At 44.2% G+C, this 22,930-nt stretch overlaps 1 protein-coding gene and 1 non-coding gene across 2 annotated transcripts in view; one reads left to right on the top strand and one right to left on the bottom strand.

Annotated features, from left to right (window-relative positions):
• CCDC162P (coiled-coil domain containing 162) overlaps positions 1 to 22,930 on the bottom strand; it is a 165,154-nt gene that overhangs the window by 49,225 nt on the left and 92,999 nt on the right. The window contains 6 exon segments of the mRNA XM_011758899.3: positions 3,689 to 3,827; positions 8,351 to 8,516; positions 9,586 to 9,700; positions 20,215 to 20,391; positions 20,710 to 20,759; positions 22,160 to 22,271. Coding sequence (XP_011757201.3) covers positions 3,689 to 3,827; positions 8,351 to 8,516; positions 9,586 to 9,700; positions 20,215 to 20,391; positions 20,710 to 20,759; positions 22,160 to 22,271 — 759 coding nt within the window.
• LOC112428530 (small nucleolar RNA U13) lies at positions 12,511 to 12,612 on the top strand. The gene has a single exon (XR_003020514.1). It is a non-coding gene; the product is annotated as a small nucleolar RNA U13 (small nucleolar RNA).

Below are 22,930 nucleotides of genomic sequence, written 5' to 3'. Positions count from 1 at the left end.
CAGGTGCAATTCCTGCTTATCCTTGAGTAGCAGTTTCAGTTCCCTGCCAGACCACAGCATTATTCAAATCAATCACCCCTTCCTGTGTGAAGCACGGAACATCACTCTCTCCTGATATGACAAAACCTGCCTCCCACAGCCCTTGCCTGTTCACTCTGTTCCCAAGTGGCCCTGTATGGGGGGACAGTGTCCTCTTCGTCTGGATTGTGTCTGTGAGTAATAAATTACCACCCGCCCCATCTGTCATTCACCCCATCTGTCCAGGGTCGGGTGTTTGGCCATCCCCATGACCCTAGGGCAGGACCCTTCCCTCTCCAGCAAGTGAAGAGGAGGTGATTAAAACAAAGGGGAAGAGGGAGAATCTTGCATTAACTGATTTTAAATCTCAAATGGATCAATTTTAAACTCCAAGTGTGATTCAGTAATGTGGCATTAGAAAGTTTAATCTTCTTGCCATCAGTAAAAGCTATTTTGAACCACAGGGAACTCACAGGGCACATGCTAGAGTTTTCCTCCAGGTAAGAACTTAATGAAACCTGCAAAGTGGCCCGGAGGAGGCCAGGCAAAAGCTCTTTGCTTCTCAGATGCCAAAAACGAGGGCCGTGGCCTCGTTCAGCACTGCTCATGTGAGGGCCCAGGCTCCTATGTGTCTCCCAGGAATCCCCAGACAACCCAAAGCACACTTTATTTTTAAATTTTTATTTCTTTTTGTTTTTAGAGACAGGATCCCTGTTGCCCAGGCTGGAGTGCAGCAGCGCAACCATAGCTCACAACAGTCTCAAATTCCTGGGCTCAGGGGATCCTCCCACATAGGCCTCCCAAAGTGCTGGGATGAAAGGAGTGAGCCACCACACCCAGCTGTCAAAGCACACTTAAATAGCTGCATGTTTAGAGAGAGTTAAGTAGGTGATCACGAAAATAAAAATACATTCAAAAATGAACAGAACGCCAGGTGCAGTGGCTCACACCTATACTCCCAGCACTCAGATCTCTTGAGGTCAGGAGTTCGACACTAGCCTGGCCGACATGGTGAAACCCTGTCTCTACGAAAAATGCAAAAATTAGCTGGGTGTGGTTGTAAACATCTGTAATCCCAGCAACTCGGGAGGCTGAGGCACGAGAGTCACTTAAACCTGGGAGGCAGAGGTTGCAGTGAGCTGAGGTCATGCCACTGCATTCCAGCCTGGGAGACAGAGTGAGACTCTGTCTCAGAAACAAAAATGAAGAGAAAACCAACAAACATTCAAGGAATGAGAGGCTGGATTGCTTTCTTTAGAAATTCCTTGATGTACTCCTAAGGCAGGCTTGCTGCAGGAAGGGTTGTATCGCCAAGGTATCCCCTCAGCTTTCTCCTTTTTACCCTAATCACCCTGAACATCAACAATCCATTCAGACTAGAGGCACTTTTCATGTGATATATTTTACACTGTGCTATAGAGTACCTTTGAGGGACTTTGCTTCCTTCCAAACCTAAAGTGCAAAGGAATTCTATTCTTTAAATCAGGGGGTGAAAAACTAAACTTTTTCGTAAAGGACCAGACAGTAAATGTTTTCATCTTTGCAGACCCTACAGACTCTGTGGCAACTGTTCAGCTCTGGGGTTGTAGTGTGAAAGGGGTGACAATCCCTAGGTGAATGGGCATGACTGTGTTCGAACAATGTTTCATTTATGGACGTGGAAATATGAACTCCATATCATTTTCATGGGTCACAAAATACTATTCTTCTATACATTTTTTTTTCCATCCATTTAAAGATAGGAAGGCCATCCTTAGCCCACAGGCCATACAAAAATCGGCAGAGACATACTATTCTTCTATACATTTTTTTCTCCAACCATTTAAAGATAGGAAGGCCATCCTTAGTGCACAGGCCATACAAAAATCGGCAGAGACCTCCAGCAGTAGTTTGCCAACTCCTGACTTAAATAGATGAGATTGGATAGAACTGCTTTGTCACCCAAGTGTTTACCTTCAATGCACATGATTAATTCACCTGGCATTAAAGATAAGCTTAATCCTCGGGCATTTCTTGAATTGGCTAATCAATAACTCCTGCAAGTTGGTGGACATGTCCAGAGATGAATGCTGGGCCCTGGTCAGTGTGATCCAACCCATTGGGGGACAGCTACCAATTTCCATCAACCCTTTGGCTAGTAGAGGGGGGTTGAGAGGGGCAGAGTGAAATGTTTTGTGCCTAGAAGCATGCACATAGCCAGTACCCAAGATGATCTTGCCTTCTCTTCAGCATCCTCTTCTCTGTCCACGCTGCCACTTGGTCTCCATAATAGCTCTTGGGTTTTGGAGTGAAACACACCTAGGTTCTAAATCTGGTCTGCCACTTACTAGCTGTATAATTCCAAACACACACAACCTGAACAGCTCTGAAGAGAAAAGGCTGGGGAAATGTAACCAGTGGAGGACACAGTGGGGTGAACCGTCTGGGTGATTCTCTCCAGAGGGTCACAGAAAAACATATAAAACCAGAAATAGGACACAATCTCCATTCCTGCAGAAGGAGTGTGAGGACAAAGAAAGCCCCGGCAAAGCGATTCCAGGGGGTTTCCTGGAAGCAGAGTGGTTTCCCTGGGAGAGCAGTACCAAACGGAATCCTTCGTAGCTGAAATCCAAAAAGGACTTCTGGGGGATATTTCTGTTTCTTCACCAGTATGTGAAATCCTTGCAAATTCTGACCTTGGGCTTTCAGAGCCCAGAGGACTAACAAATGGCCATCCTGACAATTGTCTGAGGCTTTACATCTTACCTGCTTGACTAAGCTACAGCTCAGGAAGCTATCTGTCAATATAAAGAAAACAAATTAGCCTGATTTTTGTCCTGCTGAATTTACATTCTAAATCCAAGAGTCCTCTGATGTCAGAGTAAAGAAGATTGACAGTAGAAAAAGAACAAGACAGTTCAGTGCAACCCCCACCTTTTCGTTCTCCATGGATGCCTGCAAGTGCAGTGGAAAGCAACTGCAACCTACAGGTAAGAGCACGGCCCTCGGAGGCCCTCTCAGTGGCTAAATACTCACATGGGGAACTAACCTAAAGAAGTTAATTTTGACAATTAAAAAGTCAGCAGAGATCTTCAGGGCTAACCCTCTTTCCCTCTCATACAAAACTTATTTATACTGGAAACATTATGAATCTTAATCCAAGCTAATTTTCCCATCAGCATCGTGATTAATTACCCAAATAAAACATTTCTTTTGCATGTGGAGTACTTAATACAATGGTACCTACAAGGCTAGAGGTAGATTGATTTATTTATAAATTTAACGCTGGTAGCCAATTCTGTTAGCTTGAGAAGTTCAGTAAAACTTCTGTCTTTTTGAAAGGTAAACAAACGTTGAAAAAAAAAACCCTAGAAATAATCATCTTTAGAAGTATAAAAATGTTATTCCCAGCAGAACCCCCGTGTACATTGAGAGCAGCAATCATTATATGAACTGTTCTGAAATTACATTTGCTAAAATCAAGATTGTTATTCGCCAATAAGAACAGATTCTCACAGACAGCCTTTGTGACAGGTCATGTTTGGTAGCCATGGCGTTCTGGATCTGCTTGTGCCCGTGACTATTTTAAGCTCATTATCTAACCTTGCCAAGAGTGGCCTCCCTAGATGGTCACTCAGCAAACACCTCCACAGCAGAATTTCCTAGACGGGATGAGTGCTCCAGCCCTTACCGGATGAGATGCCTCACTGCAGCGTCAAACTGCAAAATCATAACCTCCCTTCGGAGGAGAAGTGCCTGGGCCACCCGGGTAGGGTCTTGGGGGCTCTGGAGGCTGTCAATCATGTTCTGCAGCTCTTGAAGCTCAGACCCTAGAAGATGGACAATATTTTAGTCTGACAATGTGAAATACAGGCTACTATAGCTAAACCAGTAAACCAACATTTTGTTCCATACTTATCACCTAATCAGACTTCCCGTGTTTTGTTTGTGGGTATACTAATTATATGTTTTGCAAGACCAGCAAAGCCTTATGCTCTAGAATTAAAGGTCTGATTTATGTCTCCTTTCTTCCTCAGGAAGATAAAAATTTGCTTTGCTTTTCAGTACAATAAGAACAGGCCAGGAAAGAAAGTTTTAAAATTTATAAGGCTATGGTCTTGAAATAGAACAAAAAGGAGAAATGACAAGGAATAGGAAAATCTAGTCCTCAGTATATCTGTTAGGTACTTGAAGAGATCAGAGATTATGAATCAGCACTCATCTCTTATTGCCATGCTATATCCAAATCAGCCCTGCCTGTCACTGGCTCACGGATTAAAGAAGATTCAAGACCATCTAAAGCAAGTAAAAAGCACATGTGCATATATGTATATATAAAGATATGCAACATATGTATACATACACATATGTGTATACATATGCATACATATCCTTCTAGGAGATTCTAGTCATTTTAGGAGCAAATGTGGAGGATCCATATTTGCTTTATTTCTTAGATCCTTACTGTAAGAGTAGGCTATGTATACATAGATTCATATTCATTTTGGGTGAAAATTTAACTTAGGGGCCTTGTAGGGCACTCAGTGCCAGGATGTGGAACCCAGCCTGAGTCTGGATGACCATCCTAGCATCTAGGTATATATATCCTAGTTATTGGCATAGAGAAGGAGCTAGTCAGAACAGGATAGCACAGTGGAAAGTGATGAGCCCTTGGGGAACATGCTTGGGCTCACACTTACACGGCTACCAGAATGTCAGCTGGTCTGAAATATCCCTGTGAACATAGTGATAGTTTTCTACCCTGAGAGGACATCTCTGTTATTAGAAGAAGGATTGTGAAAACGGATACAGTCCAAGGCAGGAGTGAGACAGGAAGCCCACAGGGCATTTCTGGAGATGCTCTATCTTGACAGCTGGTCCACATGCAAGCAGCCTTCTTTCCTCCCTAGCCCAGTACTGGGCTCCAGCATCTACTGAGTGAGAAAGCAGAGAGTTGTGGGAGGGGGAAGCTGTCCATGAGAGCTTGATCAGGCAGATCCAGGGCTGAGAATGGTTGCTAACATATGTAATATGTGCTCTTGGCTTTAAGAACAGATGAGCAGTCCAGATTTCATATCCATTTGCTGTTTTATACAATACAAAATTTGTTTTATTTTTGTTTCCAGCCCCAAATAATTGAGTCCAATCAGCAAACTTTTTATGACTCCTCTAAATCTGATAGTCCTACTGGGCTGAAGAGTTCACCAGAAGAAGAGTCATATTAGAACGAATTGTACAAGAACTTTTGTGGTGATTGGAGGGAGGAGAGGTGGTCAGGGAGCCTCATTTGTTCAAGGCCTAGTGTGTTCGGTCTACAAGCAATATCAGGCTATGCTGTAACCAGAGGAAAATTTCCTAATCCTCTGCAATGACAATGAAAAAAGGAGAATATAAAATTACACATACCCTGTGGTTAAAGCTCTGTAAAATATAAATATGGAATATATTTGGGCAGGGGCTAGAAGGGAGTAAAGATAAATAAAATTATTTCACTTGTTAGAGTGGCTGGCTTACAGGTGATTTTTTTTTCTGTCATTTCCATCGTTTATATACTACTGGTTGTGCACTTGGCATGTGATCGCTTCCCAGCAAAATTGTTGTCTGTTGATATGTAGTATTATCATTAAAATACAGATGTGGAGGCAGGACTGCCTTTCCTTTGTTATTTTACTGATCTTTAAATCCTCATTCCGACTTTCCTTCCTTTATGGAGTCAAGAGGCTTGGTGGGAGGGGAGGTGGCAGGACAGGCGGCCAGGCGGTGGGGACAGGGCGGAGGGTTGCTGCAGGCAGCGATGGTGGTGAGGCTGGGGTGAACCCTGTGCCAGGAGACATCAGGAAAGGAGCCTTTGCTCAAGCCTTTCCCAGGAAGGTCCCGTTTGGGAAATCAGGGAAGACAGACAGACAGACAGCCAGAGAGAGGGGGAGAGAGAGGAGTCACAGTGGCCCCGTCTCTGCATGAAGACTCAGAGATCGTACACTTCATTCCTGGTTTCCCTGAGTTCAGTGTGAAGTATTTGGGCTTTAACTGGCCTACTTATCCTTTACAAAGGAAGTCACAATGTAAACGTTCACATTCTGATTACATCCTCTGCTTCACGGGGGACTTCAAAGGGAGTTACTGGCTTTCGGGGAAGAAGAGAATTTGGCTGCATCCACAGAGCTGGTCCACAGTATCTAAGAGCTGTTTTCTTCAGTCAAGGGGAGGACCAAAAGCTGAAATCTTGAATTTCCCTCAAGATTTGTTTTAAAAATACTTTAAAGCGTATAAGTCCACAAAAGTAATTTGAACTAACAATTAGAACTAACAATTTAGAACTAACTCTAAATTGTTCTGAGATGGCTTAAAGGAACAGACTCTCATTTCATCTTTCCCCTTAGTTCTTCTTGCCTCCTCTGGGAAACAGGCCAAGAACTAAGCAGCCTAGTCTTTTTAAAAAGATGATTATCTTGGAGGGGATTTTTTTTTTTTTTTTTTTTAAGTTTGCTCTTTATTTTGAGCAAAGCAGAGCATGTAAAACTGTACATTCTCCCTGGAGCACAAATGTGCAACATGACAATGCATGCCTCTCCGCATGCTTCAGAAAGCCTGGGCCCCACATATCTCAATGGTTTCTGGGTTCACAGTGCAGAAATGGCAAGAAAACAATTCCCTTCTTCCTGAATTCCAGGTCCTCAACTTGGGCCTCATTTCCCGTGATTCCTCGGAGCCATACTCATGGGTTCGTTCATGGGCAGGTTCACTTCTCCGGACTGGCCACGTGCAGTTCTGCCTGCTGCTTTTGCCAGTGTCCTTTTCTTATGTTGCTAGGACTGTCCCTCCTATTTTCTACACTGATCCAAGTCCGCTCCTCTCCAGTCTGGGAAGGTGATCCCCTAGATCACCTCCCTGATCTGGGGAGGTTTTGCCCGGGGGCACCCTTTACTCCCAGCTGCTATAGGACTGCCTGTGTAGTGACTTCACCAGGAAATATGGCTCTGGCTCTCTCGGTTTCTATCTCATTTCCATGTAACAACTGCCTCCCCATCTCAAGGGCAGGCAGGACATTTCTCTTGGCCACACTCCTTCTTCCTGTGCCTTAGCTAAAGCTCAGCCCCCACACCCTCCCGACATCCAACAGCCCCGCTAAGAGTGTCTTAGCTTATTTTCTGAGTAAGCCCCACTTACAACAGTCCCCAAACTAGTAAAAGGAAAGGACCTAAGAGTGCTTGGAGCTTCTCTAATCGGATGCTTATGTTGAAGACTTGTGAGTCACTCTGACAGCTCATTACTCTGCAACAATTCTGTGCCTTCTGCTGAGGTGGCACCATTACCACTCTGTCTTTATCCTGCTGCTCCTAGACACAGGCATGATCCTCCTCCCAGATCAGCATGCATGCCCTTCCCTATGTCCACATCTAAATGTTTACAGAGCCCTTCAGTGTTCCTTAGCACAATGCAAATATACCTGCCACCAGCTCCAAGGTCTCCTACAAATGTGTTTCCTTTATGCACCAACCAGCCACAGGGGAATATCCTCAGATTCTCTGACATTTGTTTTAAGAGCATTAGGTTTAAACAGGCATGTTGCCTCATTTCTTAGGCTCTTCTTGTTCTTTTAAATCCCCTATAGTATTTTGCTATTAATTGATATTTACATGACCAGTGACATTATTTGGATGGTAGTCACATTATTAAGGCAAGATTACTTTCCCTGATTCTGATAAACATAGCTTAGTAAACATTTCAGTGTTTTTAATTCACCTCATGTGTTTATCTTATAATATAACCTGTGCTGATGAGCACTGGGCATATAAAACTAAAGCCTCAATCATTCTTACCACAAAGACTTTTAGGTCATTGATAGCTAACCAAGGGCTGTTTACAAGCTTCTTAATAGGGAGTGATTGGCTCTGACCTTGCCATGTGAGTTTATGAAGGCCAGGAAGGAAATGGGAACAAAAGAAAACTAATATTTAATGGGGGCTTATATATCCTAGAATTTTGACATAAATTTCAATCCACAGAACATCTGTATGAGACAGATACTATCACCGCATTTTATAGATGGACAAGCAGAGACCCAGAGAGTAAAGTACCCAGCTTTCAGTAACCAAGTGGCAGAGGCAGAGTAAGACCCAGGCCTCCCGACTCCTGACTTGGTGCACTTTGTGGTATAGCCCGTGAATGCGGAATCAAGCAGATAGCTGTGCAGTGTGGAGACGGTCTATAAGACAGTTCGGACTCTTCCTTTGCCCTTCTGATTGCTGTCATTTATGAGAGTATATTGTAGTTCTGTCTTTCCGAGTATTAAGAGCTTCATAGAACTTCCAGTGAATACTGAAGGTGATTTGAATCACCTTTAATCACTCACCAATGCCCTCAGTTCCTCCCCAGTCTCCTCTCAAAGGGTTGGGACTTAGAGGAAATTCAAAACATGCTGCACAATTGCCAAGCTTAGCAAAACTGACAAGGTAGGCCACGATATCATGCAGAGGAGCTATCAGCTGTAAAGTTCGCTTTAAGGCTTTAAAAGCTGCCTGTGGATAAAATCAATACAAGGAAATACATTTTAGGATGTTTCTAAGAGGCATATAAAGACATATGAACACTGAATGGGGACGATATCTTTAAACAAGAATATTTCAATAAACATTGGCACAGTATATACAGGATAATATCAGAAAAGGAACAATAAACCTATTCATGAACCACGGTTACATGCCCTTGGACAATGGAGCGCCTATGAGGGGTTAAAGCAACATGTTTCTTTGTTTAAAGTCACTGAAGGCCATGAACACATCAAAATGTTTGTATGGCCATCAATGAATTACAAGGGTCACAAATCAATTCATAGAAGGGACTCATATTCAGACAACATTATCTTGAGGAAATACCTGTAAGCAAGGTATAGATACTTATCAACATTGTTTAAACCAACACATGACTGAAAATTAAACCGTGGATCTTATATATCAATGTCCAAGTGGAGGAAAAGTGAAAAATTATGATCTAACTGCAGAAGGTAGTATTTCCATATTTTTAAAAATAAAAATCTGAAACTTCTTCAATGAAAGTAGGGGTAAGAAACCAAGTTTGCTAAACAGGGTTTCACTTACTAAGAAAAATCAGAATATTCCCCAAATGCCATTTTCAACATTGCAATTTATTTCTTTATCAAATACTTATGTTTTATGTGTTTCTATGTTTTCTTTTTTAAAAAATTGTTACCAACATTACCCTTGATCAGTAAGTGAGGTACACAGAACCCCTCAGAAAACACTAACCCTGAGTTACAAGTGTGATCTCAACCTCTCATTAGCTTCAGAGCATCAGCGGGGTTTTTGGAAGGGTTGGAAGGAAACTGAAGATTAATAAGAAATGTCAGAGGCTTGAATTAGGGTTCATTAGTGACCAGTGAGAGAGATAAATCATAGCATAGTGAGGCCCAAGACAAATTATGATAAAGCAGAAAAGGCTTCTGTGAAAAAGATTTCTGTAGTTAGATGTCTGAATAAAACAAGGCATGTTCTCTGGAATTGATATGTTTAACTGTGAGACAAAACCCAGCCAGTTTCCATTCTGGCACACATACAAAAAAATACAAACCTTTTCTGGCAGAGTTTTGAACATAATCAGCACTTCAGAAGAATGGGGTATGAACCATAAATTGAGGAAGACTTTTCCATCCGCTGACAGCAAACATCGTGGCCGGGGCTGAAATCTGCAAGTGTTAGAAAAAAGGATCCATAGCACGCATTTCCCTCTAAACAAGAGGCGTCATGAATGACCCTGTTGGATCACCGCCCTCTGTCACACAGGCCTGTCACCACAGGCCCAGCATCCACACCCCAGGGCAGCAGCCCTTTTCATGTCGCTCCCAGGTGGCCAGTTCATAAATAACTCAACAGGAAGAAGAGCAGTTAGGCTGATTTTAGCCAGAGCTGCGTGGGGGAAGGAGTGGGGATGGAGGGAGGGAAAGGCGTGGTAAGAAAAGACAGGAAGGCCATGAATTAGATGGCCAGCACCACACTAGGTGGTACATATTTTATGTCACTTAATTCATCTGGCAACCTCAGGATGGATCTATTTTTGTTCCTCTTTCACAGCTGAGGAAATTGATGCCCTGAGAAGTTATGGAGATCTACCCAGCTCCTAAAAGATGAAGTTAGAATTCAAATGCACATCTCTTTGGGAGGCCGAGGAGGTGGATCATGAGGTCAGGAGATCGAGACCATCCTGACTAACATGGTGCAACCCCATCTCTACTAAAAATACAAAAAATTAGCCAGGCGCAGCGGCGGGCACCTGTAGTCCCAGCTACTTGGGAGGCTGAGGCAGGAGAACAGCATGAACCTGAACCTGGGAGGTGGAGCTTGCAGTGAGCAGAGATCGCACCACTGCACTCCGGCCTGGGCGACAGAGTGAGAGTCCGTCTCAGAAAAAAAGAGAGAATTCAAATGCACATCTATCTGTCCAGCTGTAGAATCTGGGCTCCAAAACCAGGCTCTGTTTCTCTTGCCTTGCCACCACATTTCTTGCCAGGTTCTCCAGCTTCTGGTGTTCTTTTCCTCCTTTCTCCTCCTCCTCCAAATACCTTATTATTTCTTAATAAGGTTAGTCATCTCTTCGTTTAGTCGGCTCTTTGTTGCAGGTTTATATATAAACGTATTGTCCATATATGTCTGGTTTAAGGATTCACACAAGCCCAGGTACCCACCACCTGGCCTGAGAAAAGGAATGTTGAAGCCTGATATGCACTTCCCTGGTGGCCCCCAGATGAACCTCCATCCTGAATTTTACATCAATCAATGCCTTGTTTTTTCTGATGGAAAATCCTTGGTGCATCCGTGCTGCTGCAAGTGACTGATTTGTGGGTTATTAGGTTGATTCCATATCTTGGTTGTTGTGAATAGTGCTACAATAAACATAAGTCTCAGGATTTTAATCAGTTAATTCTCAGCTCAGGAATAAAGTATGGTCTTAGTTTGGAGAATTGCCTGTCTTTTAGCAACCACAAAGTCAAACAATTCCTGTCCTGAAACAGACCAAAGCCAGCGTAATCCAGTCTCATCTCTATTATTCAGTTCACCATGCTCATTCCTGCCTAGAGGTAACAATGAATATCAAAACTAAAAAGTTGCAGGGTCTGCATCTCCTTCCTTAGCCTCTGAGAAGCACATGTGTCCCTGGAGCCACTGGGCCCTCTACCAAGTGCTATCCTTTACTTCTTACCTGTTATTTCCTGCCATTTCCAGTCCTGCCTGCAGTGAGCAGCCATCGTCTGAGAAGAGCAGAGATGACTGCAGAAAGCTTTAGGTGCTCAGTACATGAAGCATAGCCTGGTTCTCAGCCCCACAAGGAGACTTGCCCTGCCCCTTGTGGATGGCCTGCCAATTATCTGGCCTGGCAGTTCCCCAACCTGTTCAACACTGTCCCCTTTCATTCCCCTTCAGCTAACCACTTCTGGGCCACACCCAAGACTTTATTATCCTCTGAAACCATATCACCTCCAAAGTCTTAACTTTCCCAGTCCCATATTTTATTCCTACAGTTTTCTGAGTCATCCACTCTCACTAAACTTCCCTTCCTTTATTCCAAAATAGGTTCCTTGACATCATCCAGTCCTCTGGTCTCCCTTTCCATCTGTCAGCTCCTTTCTGACCTCACTCCCTTCCCTACCCAGACTGGATCTCACAGTCAAGCACACGAAGCACTCTCTCCCCAGTACCTTCAATTCTCTGCTGCTTTGCACTCACAACCCATCTACCTATCAAAGCCCCAGTTCTGGGTCCTCCCAACTGCTCAGCTTGCTGTTTCTGACGGCATGCCGCTGAGCACAGCTGGAGGAAATCACACTGCTAATTATACTGATGGAAATGGTTTCCAGCCTGAGCTATGTCACCCTGGAACAATCCTTTTCCTTTCCTTTCCTTTCCTTTCCTTTGATCAGCTCTAGTGCCCATTTTCTTGTTTCATGATTCCAAGCCTTCTTTAAGGCCCCCATACCAAATTCCTGCCAGCAGATGATGACACGGTCTGCTATTTCATGATCAAATTAAAGGCCACTGCTGGAACTCCCTCTCCTTCCTGATGGCCTATTTCCCCAACCCTCACCCCTAATACACATACACCCTCCCTTTCAACCAGTGTCAAAGTCAGAGGTGCACACCGGGGATACAAAATGAAGACATCCTCTGCCCTCCATGCTCTTACCTTCCAGAGGCAGCTGGGAACCATGACACTGTGGTAGCAGCATGGCTAATGGAAGTGTACCATAGTGCAGAGGATGCCCAACAAGAAGCACCTGAGCCTTGTTGAGAGGCTGGTGGACACAGCTGAGGCTTCTGAGCTGTGATTTCTCATCTCCCTCCACATCTCTTTGTCCTAATGACATCATCATCTTTTCCCCTCCATTAAAAAAATTGTGGCAAAATATACATAACACAAAATTTACCATTTTAGCCTTTGTTTGTTTGTTTGTTTGTTTGTTTTTTCAGAGCAGGAGTGGAAGTTTATTTAAAAGACTTTAGAATTCTTTTGTAGTTCATGAGCCTGACAATTGGGTGTTCACACGTGTGTGAGATGTGCTACTCTCGAACCTTGGTACAACGTCATCACACTACCTGTCTGACCTCAAACTGCTACTGGGTGAACTCCAAGAAAGGTAAAATCTGTAGCTCAGGACACGTGGAATTTCTGAGCCGTTTACGTGTTGGGGGGAGAAACACCCAAATTCTCCCAATACATTGCAAGTCTCCTAGGACAGGCACGCATTTGATGGCCTTGAAGAAGTGTTCGTTGTATTTGCTGAACCTCCTGAGAGGCCAGGCACGCCACCAATACATTTCAGATTAGTTGGGCAACGGGGCCAACCACGTGCTCCCCACGCCGCCTGCGCTCCAGGGGCACTCACACAGGCTCCCCTAGAATTTCTCCAGGAAGCCGTTGGGTAGGGCAGAGGTGGCAGCTCCGCCGGCAGCTGCTGCTTCACCCGCTGTGCCGAGTGAGAGCGCCGCCTGTGCTTCCCGGAAATAGGCTTCCGCTCCTCTAAGGTCGTGGCGCAGCTGGACTCCGAGACTGAGTCGCCGCCCAGGAAGCGGGACTGGGCAACAAGACAGGGGTCTGGCCGGGGTCAGAGCCGAAACCTGGGTCCGAGTCAGAGGGGAAGCCGGGGCCAGGCTCCAAGAGGCCGCAGGGGTCCCAGACAGAGCGTAGCTTGACGCCACAAGGTTCGGGGCCGGGGAGGTCCCGGAGTCGGATCAGGAACCGGAATCGCTGCCGGGCGGGGCTTCAGGGCAGCCCTCGGAGCGGCGACCGTCGATGGGGCAGGGGCAGGGGCTGTAGCCATCCCCGGCGTTGGAGGGGACGACGCTCTTCTGCCAGAGGTGGAAACCCCAGGGATGCGGTCTGCAGGCGCCACTGCCACACTGACTGCCTGGAGGCACCGCTCTTCTTCCAGTGGCCAGGGTGGCAGGTGGACGCGCACCACTGGATCGTCCTGCTGGCGCCCATGATGCTGATGGCCGCGCTGGGCACCGGCTTCCTTCACCTGCCCAAGGACGAAGAGGAAGATCTGGAGGAGCAGTGCACCGGTGGGGAGCCGGGCCAAGGCGGAGAGACACTTTGTGCAGGGGCTGTTTCACCACCAACAATTCCTACCACCTCTCCGCCTCCAGGAGGCGCACCCAGGCCAGTTTCACCTGGATTCTGGTGGGCTCCCACAGCAACCCACTGCCGGAACCGGACATCTTTGCGAAGTCAGTAAATTGGACAGCGCGGTGCAGGATCTACGTGTGACACAGGGAAACGGAAGCCAGATCCAGTTCGAGTAGGTGTGCGTGAGGTACAAGAGGCTCTGTGTGCCCCCCAACCCCTTCCCGGATGCCTGGCAAGTGGACAAAACATTCGACCTGAGTTACAACCACAGTGAGCATGGGCTTCTTTGGAGGACACATCTTGAAATGTAACTGGCCTAGGTAATGGGCTGCTGAACTGCCTGAAGAGCACCCTGAGGAAAACATGCAGAGCAAGAGTGGCTCAACCCATTTCCTCAACCAATTTAGCAACATTAAGAACACTCTGGCCTTGAAGAAAATTGAGGTATCTGGTAGTTCAGGTTTACAGGGAGGTCAGGAGAAAGTGGGAAGGATGAGGAAGACTTGCTCTGAGAACCCAAACAAAAGCACTGCATGATTACTTGACGGGGTCCTTGCCTCACAGCTGGGTTTGCTCTACTTAATCCGACTCTCTTTTTTCTTTCTTTCTTTCTTTTCTTTTCTCTCTTTTTTTTTTTAAGGCAAGTTTTGCTCTGTCACCCAGGCTGCAGTGCAGTGGCATGATCTCGGCAGCTGGGATTACAGGTGCCCACAACCACGCCCAGCTAATTTTGCATTTTTAGTAGAGACAGAGTTTCACCATGTTGACCAGGCTGGTCTCGAACTCCTGACCTCAGGTGATCCACCTGCCTTGGCCTCCCAACGTGTTGAGATTACAGGCATGAGTCACCACACCTGGCCAATCGAAATTCCTTAAATTAACACTATTGGGGCCGGGCATGGTACCTCACACCTGTAGTCCCAGCACCTTGGGAGGCTGAGGCAGGTGCATCATCTGAGGTCAGGAGTTCGAGACCAGCCTGGCTAACATGGTGAAACCCTGTTTCTACTAAAAATTAAAAAAAAAATTAGCCAGGCATGGTGGTGCATGCCTGTAATCTCAGCTATTCCGGAGGCTGAGGCAGAAGAATTGCTTGAACCCAGGAGGTATGTGTTGCAGTGAGCCGAGATCGCACCATTGCCCTCCAGGTTGGGAACAAGAGCAAAACTACATCAGGAAGGAAGGAAGGAAGGAAGGAAGGAAGGAAGGAAGGAAGGAAGGAAGGAAGGAAGGAAGGAAGGAAGGAAGGAAGGAAGGAAGGAAGGAAGGAAGGAAGGAGGGAGGGAGGGAGGGAGGGAGGGAGGGAGGGAGGGAGGGAGGGAGGGAGGGAGGGAGGGAGGGAGGGAAGGAAGGAAGGAAGGAAGGAAGGAAGGAAGGAAGGAAGGAAGGAAGGAGAAAGAGAAAGAAAGAAAAAGAGAGAGAGAGAGAGAAAGAGAGAGAGAGAGAGAAAGAAAGAAAGAAAGAGGAAGGAAGGAAGGAAGGAAGGAAGGAAGGAGAAAGAAAGAAAGAGAAAGAAAGAAAAAGAGAGAGAGAGAGAGAAAGAGAGAGAAAGAAAGAAAGAAAGAAAGAAAGAAAGAAAGAAAGAGGAAGGAAGGAAGGAAGGAAGGAAGGAAGGAAGGAAGGAGAAAGAAAGAAAGAGAAAGAAAGAAAAAGAGAGAGAGAGAGAGAGAAAGAAAGAAAGAAAGAAAGAAAGAGGAAGGAAGGAAGGAAGGAAGGAAGGAAGGAGAAAGAAAGAGAAAGAAAGAAAAAGAGAGAGAGAGAGAAAGAGAGAGAGAGAGAAAGAAAGAAAGAAAGAAAGAAAGAAAGAGGAAGGAAGGAAGGAAGGAAGGAAGGAGAAAGAAAGAAAGAGAAAGAAAGAAAAAGAGAGAGAGAGAGAGAAAGAGAGAGAGAGAGAGAAAGAGAGAGAGAGAGAAAGAAAGAAAGAAAGAAAGAAAAAGAAAGAAAGAAAGAGGAAGGAAGGAAGGAAGGAAGGAAGGAAGGAAGGAAGGAAGGAAGGAAGGAAAGAAGGAAGGAAGGAAGGAACACCAACGGATGCCGGAAATCGTGAACCATTGGTAACATTCAAGTCGATAACACAAATCTTGTGTCTACCACATGAGGCTGTTCAGTATAAACATTGATGTTCATGTTTGATTTGGAGGGTTGGTTTCCAACCAAATTACAGTACTTTGAAATTCTACTTTTAGTTGAAGTTTTCACTGGTTTTGGGAAGTCCCCAAAACTTGCTTGTAGCTCACTGAGTATATTTTTTTGTGGCAGGTGGTCCACTTTACATTGCTTTCCAGACAACTGGAATTTGAGGCAACTTCTATGACAATGATCCCTTTGTTTCACTTGGCATACGTTCTAATCATACTGTTGGCTAATCATATTATTGTTGCTGCAAGTTCTGGATCGAAAGTATCATCTGTGAGCCTCAAGAGGAGGCTGAACTGGCCCACCCCACTCTCGCCAATGATGAGGATCTTCAGGGTGGTCTGCACGTCCTCATCCATCCTGACCCTGCTCGGCTCCGAACCCAGCTGGCCACCCCAGGGCCCACCTCTCAGTCATTTAGCCATTTTTAAGTGTATAGTTCCATGGAACTGAGTGCATTCACAGTGTTGTGCAACTATCACTACCATCCATCTCCAGAACTTTTTTCGTCTTCTAAAATTGAAAGTCTGTGTCCATTAACAATAAGGGCACTGCTGTCTTCTCATTCACCCAAGCCAGAGATTCTGAGTGACATCTTAGATTCCTCCGTCTCCCTCAGCTTCATATTATATCCGCCATCTGGCCTAGCTGATTTCACCTTCTAAACATCTCTTGTCTCTACAATTTTAGTAGCTTCCTACATAATGTCACTGACAATCATCTTGCTCCACTTTTCCCAATGACCTGAAGGACAAACACAGACTTCTGGCTCTTTCCTCACGCCTCAATACATTCTACTTCCCATTGCTGCCCTCACAAACTCTGGATATGAGTCCCACACAAGTCCACATGCTGTCTCACACCTCTGTTCCTTTGTACATGCAATTGTCCCAGCTTGAGCTGAATTTCTTTTCCCTGTCTCCCTGGAGCACTAGTTGTCATTCAAGACCCAGGTTAAGCATCCCCTCTTCCCTGGAGCCTTTTTTGCTCCCCATTCCCATCAACCCAATCCTTCAGATAATGCTATTTCTTGGTGGGTGCTTTCATTAAACATTTATTTTACTTTATTCTTTATCACAGTGTACTGTAATTACCTATTTCCCATTGCTGGGGAAGGACCAGCACTTGATACCAAGGCTGCCATATACTGTTGTTCAGGTTGTACCCTGAGGCAACAAGCGATGGCCAAGATCTAACCTGTACTTTACTTACTAGATGCTTTTCCCTGGTATGAGACTACAGCTGCCCAGATGAAGGGGTGCTGCCTTCTAATTTGCACAAAGTAACTATATGGGATGACAGTGGCTCTACTTGTCACAAAGTAAGGGCTCAATTAATGTTAGCATCCTCTCTCTGTTCATCAGCAAATGCAGCTGCTCCTGGAGTGGATTGGAGTGTCATCCTAGGCTCCAGACTCCAGTCTCCTCTAGGGCCATGAAGGGAATGGAACCCTCAAGGGACTTCCTGCTTAGGAAGAGGGCTCCCCTTGGCTCCTCCCCTACCGGGACAGGGGTGTCTTTGCTAAACCAAACACAATACATTACAGCCTTTGCAGAATTAAGTAGGGCTCTTCTAGTCAAGGATGGGAAACCCATAGCATGGAAATTACTTTTCCGCCTTTCCTTGAGCATGGCAGACATTGCCAATCAATTACAATTACTCTCACAAACTTGAGATGCCTCAGAATCCTCAGCAGGGCCATTAATGCATTGTTTGAACTGACATTTAGAATGAACCTTATTTCTTATCCTCATTCTAACTCAACCTCTTATTTTATGAATCAGATGAGGACCTCTTTCCTCTATGGTCCTCACTCCTCAACTCTGTCCCTTCATCTCTAGTTAACTCTGGCTTGGGAGGATTCCTATTTGCCATGTCCTGAGCAGTCTTAAAAATGGTCCCTTTCCATAAAGTATTTCTTCAGCAGTCCTATTCCTTGGAATCATGCTCTAGATAACTTACCACCAAGAATCATAACATGTTTAACTTCAGAGAGCTGCTTCTTCAATTTCCTCAGTCATTAGATGAAGAGATTGAGGCCCAGAAATTGAAGACAAGTGATTTGCCCAAGACCTCAGGGCAACGTATGACTGAGCTGGGCAAAGTCCAAATATTCTGACTCCCAGTCCATGTCTCTCTCCACCACATCTTCTTGTGGCTGATATTTAATTTTCATTAGTTGTTCCTCAGTGCATGGAACCACTGACTTTGGAGTTAGAAGAGTCTTATACAGTATTTTTCCAAACTTTCACATAAGACAGAATTTCCTTTCTCTACACTCCCTTTTACATGAGTGTATTAAAAGGGTTATGTTAACATCTAGAGAGTTTAGGAAGCAGGAGATGGGTGTAGGAGAGAAACACTGAGCCTGTATCAGCTGCAGCTCATCTGCTGGCTGACTGTGTGACTCAGGCTCTGAGTGGGCACTCACTTTGCTCATACTTTACTGGCCCAAGACCCTACCCTGAAGTTATCACACATTAACTGACAAGATGATTGAGGGGTCTAGGCTTCACCGTTTCCCTTAATCTTTAGAAAACACACAGCATCTACAAGAAATAATAAAGGAATAGAGCAAGACCTGTAAGGTAGATTTTTCCCTCCTCTCCATATCCGGATCAGCTTACATAGTTGCTGCAAATGAAACAGATCAGAAATAAAAATGGACTCCCTGAATACATTTTATCCAAAACACAAATGTTGGCAAGTTCATGGTTAGAATTCTGGAAACTATTTTTAATTTTAAAAACATTTATTGAATTTTTTAGAGATGGTGTCTCCTATGTTGCCCAGGCTAGACTGCAGTCACAATTCACAGGCATGATCATAGTGCGGTACAGCCTGAATTTCTGGGCTCAACTGATCCTCCCACCTCAGCCTCCCAACTAGGTGGGACCACGGGAATGCGCTACAGTGCCTGGCTAAACTATTTTTAAAGTTCAATCTCAACTGTAGACTGGGCTAATAAATAGTTAACTTGGCTAGAGGATAGGTGACAAAATGGCACTAAGAAGTCTTAGAGGATTCTCCTGTGATGAGAGGATACACTGTGGCCTCACTGGGCAACAGGTGTCCAGTCAAGCCCTTCAGCAAAATAGTCTACTGAAGTACCTTTGCCTCCACTCTTCTCTCAGATGCATTTTTCCATTCGGCAAATACATCTACCCAAGTGAAAGCATGGCTGAGCTCATGAAACCAATCACTGGTATCCATAAACTTGGCATTTCATAAGTATCAAGGTGGGACTGGCCACTATTTTGGTAGTTAGCCATCAGTCAGTCAAGGGCGTAAGGACTTCTTGCATTCTCTAACCTGTTCTATCAGTCCCATTTTCCTGGTGAACTCCAACTTTCCTATCACTTTGTCTTTGAATTCCTCTCTGTAACCCTGGGGTAGAATAAAACACTGCCTCTTTTGTGTCCTCATAGACCTCTTCGCATACCTCTTACATGTTATTCTTGAAGTTACATGTTTGTTTATAGAGCTTTCCCCCACTAGACTGAATTTATTTCCAGAGTCAATGACTTATTTACCTTTGTAAATCTAGCACATAGCAAAGTGCCTAATGCTAAGTAGGTATTGAATAAATGATGGTTGAGTAAAACCTGCATGAATGAATGAGGGAAAGTGGTCTGATACAAATGATCTTTCAATTCCCTTCCATCTATCCAGTTTATGATCGTATGTATTAAGTATTACTGTTACTCAAGTTCCATGCTACGAGGGGAAGAGTGAGGAATGAGGTAAGCTCACCCTACAGGGTGTTTTTGCTTCTGTTTGGAGGCTACATAACCATATAGCAGCTTCTTTTTTTTTTTTTAAGAAAGTGTGGTTACTGACTGCACAGATATGCTAACTCCTCCATCCAGGTAGGTGAACTCTAGGTAGGCTGAGTTAAGAAAATTTGGAAAACTGGATAATGCATGGTATGTATGGAAGCAGCTCTGCTCTTATCACTTAATATCACTAATATAATGTGTGTGTATATATATATATACACACACATTATAAACAGAAGGACACTGATTTATCCAAGGCACTGGTATATCATTTTTTTTTCTCAATATTTCTTCTACTCCATTGAGCAGAATATTTGAAGCCAGGACAGCTCAAGATCAAGTTTACTTATTTGTTTATTTTAGATGCTGGCTATGTAAAGGGTTGTGACTGATTAAAAATTTCTGGGCTCCCCAGGGCAAACAAAACTGTATAGATTGAAAAAGCAGTCAAACAGCCCATAAACAAGGAACCCCTTCTGGGTTCAAATACAAAGATACTCTTATTCTTGGAGTATTAACTCTTCCTTTTACCCTTTTGTACAAGAAGATCAAGGTCAAGTGCAGTAAAGGGAGGAAAGGTTTAATATTAAACTTAACATGCCTCTCCCCAGGGAGAAGTAGGGCCAGGGAAGGAGAGTAATAAACACTGAAGGAAATTACGCACCTGGGGTCAGCCTTGAGGCCCTCCTTGGAGTCTCTCAACCCCTTCTTCTCTTGTGGTTGCCCTACCATGAAAAAGGTGTCCCTGATGGTAGGAAAATCTTCCAGAAGATTTCTCAGGCTATTGCAGTATGCCATGATCTGACCCCGAAGAGCATAGTGAGACATGCGGTGGTTAAACCTGAAAGTCAGAAGACAGGATGTCCAGAAGGAGAATCCAAATTCTTCCACCTCTCACAGAAGCTCCAGGATCTACATCCCTGGAGGACTTTTCAAAGAGAAAGAGTACTTCTACCAAGAAGAAATTTCCATTTGGGTCAGGTGGCTATGGCCTGAAGGCAGAGGCATGAACCCCTTCATAACAACCCCTATCCTTCACTTCTGATGCTTTTATGCATGTCAAAGGACAGTTTAACTTGATTTTACCCAATAAAACTGCTAGTTATTACATTCAGAATCAGAGAAATCAGCATGTGTTATTCACATGTACTATACTTACTTCTGACAATATTCAACTATAACATCTCTCTTGACTTTTCCAATTTCATCCTGTGATAAAGGAGAATGATATTTTTAGTAGACAGTTGGCTATAAGAACTCCCCACCCTAGTACATGTGTACAAACTTAAAGCAAATTTCAAGCAGGAAAAGGCTACAGAGCTGAGACATTCTTTCTAGGTTAAGCTTGTTGGGAGGCACTCCTCTGTGTCTCTCTCCCGCTCCTACCCATCTTGCTGAGTATGCCGAGGATGCAAGGCTCTGATCACACTTTACCTCACAACCATTTCTCAGGGTTGTGTTTGCAGAGAGCAGTCTTGAGCGATAAGGTAATGTCTCCCTCCAGGAAAAAGAGCAGGCTTATTATAAAAGCGGTGGGTTCCCCAAGCTCACTGATTTTCACTGTGACACAAGCCACTACCTGCATGTAGGCTCCTCCACACTGTCCCCGTGGGACTGACACAAACATGAAGATCATATTGCCTACTCTGCTGTGCATAATAAAATTCTTTGTCTCTGACAAAAGAGTCTTGTGTGCCTTCTGTCAGCATCCTTGGAACAGTAACAGGTTAACTTATTAGCCAGTAAGTAGTCCCCAGACCCTGACACAATTAATACAGGTAATTATATTGCCTGAGCTCTTTCTGATCTGATAGGAGTTGAATAATCCTGAAGGTCAGTTCATGAATGATTATATTTTTTCCACTTGGTCAATACTTTTTGAGAATTGCTTATTAGAAGGGACCCTTTGCTTCTATTATGGCTGAGCAGTAATTGCTGGCCCTCGTCATATCCCATCTGTAGAACTAGATTAGGTAAATTTAAGTCTTTCCTTTAAAGTCACAAGTAGGGAAGAAAGCCTACAATTATAAATCTTGTCATTTTCCTCCTAAATAACTAGGTATTACCATAATGATTTTCTCATCAAAAAATTAATAATGAAATGATATTTGCAAAATTAAGGAAGACTTTTTACTGAATAAAGTTTTTAGTTTTAGTATTTTTCAATAGATTAGGCTAATATAAAAACCTTTAAACACAAACATTGTGGTAGTGTCTGAAAAACCAAGATAACCAGATGGTTATCAGGTGACCAGATGGGTAAGAGCCATTGTTTACCTTGTCTAATCCCCGAACCCCTGTGGGTCACTCAAGAGTAGGCGAACGTTCCAGTGCAGGTGCTGAAACTAGTTCATTTAGAAAGTGACAAAACAAAAATGCAGCATTGGGAAAATGCATACATTTTTAAAGCATGACTGTAATCCACTTGAACTGATTCCTTTCTACTTCTTATTCAACTTCCCTTTTCACTTCTTTACAATATATTTTTAATGGTTCTAGTCAAATAGGTTGAAAGCATCAGATCAACAGATTCCAAGTGAAGAATTTTCATTTGCTTAAATACAAAAGAGGACCAGAGCTTTAGGCAGCATTTGTCACTACACACTCACAGGACTCTTCATTCTGTCAGCCATGGTTTGTTTCCTCAGGAGGAAGGCATTCAGCATCATGTCCCGCAGCCCCACCTTTTCCAGTTGAATAGACACAAAGGCCTCTGGAGCCCTGACAAGTGAACAGAAACATGGGAGCCCAAGGCAGGAGGTATGTGGATATGAATCAGAAAGACAATGTGTATAATGGGCATTGCAGCAGGAGGGCAGGTGGCTGTGTCTCCATGGTTCTTGCCTGCTTCAGGTGTTTCTGATTATTCACCAGGGATGCGGATATGTCACATCCTGCTTGGGGACCCCATGTGCCTGAAGCGTGCTTCAGCAGTCCTTTTTCAGTCCTAAGCCCAGTGTTTGTACTACCCGTCTCCCTTTGCATTCTCCTAGCCTTGACTGTAGGAATATTTAGATTGAAATGAACTCCCAAGGTCCTCTTGACTTGACATATTGGTCTTAAATCTTCCATCTACACATTGGAAATGTGGACTTTAATACACTTGAACTCTGGCCATGTGTCAGACTAACAGCATCTTGAGTAGCAGAGTTGCTTTGCCTGTTATTATTTTTTATTCTAAATTTGCCAGAATTCAATTAGAGTGTCATTGGTAGGCCCCGATAAAATACTCAGACTAATCATACTACGGAGTATGATTTACAGAATATTCAGACAGAGTGTCATACAGAGTATTACAAAGTAATTCATACTATAGAGTATGAATGTCTCTCTTTCTCTGTCATGGTGAAAAGAGATCCACACAGAATAGGGCATCTCTG

The sequence above is a fragment of the Macaca nemestrina genome, chromosome 5 (assembly GCF_043159975.1).
Source record: "Macaca nemestrina isolate mMacNem1 chromosome 5, mMacNem.hap1, whole genome shotgun sequence".
NCBI classification, from domain to species: domain Eukaryota; kingdom Metazoa; phylum Chordata; class Mammalia; order Primates; family Cercopithecidae; genus Macaca; species Macaca nemestrina.
The sequence above is the reverse complement of the archived record's forward strand: the minus strand, read 5'-3'. Positions and strand labels throughout refer to the sequence as shown.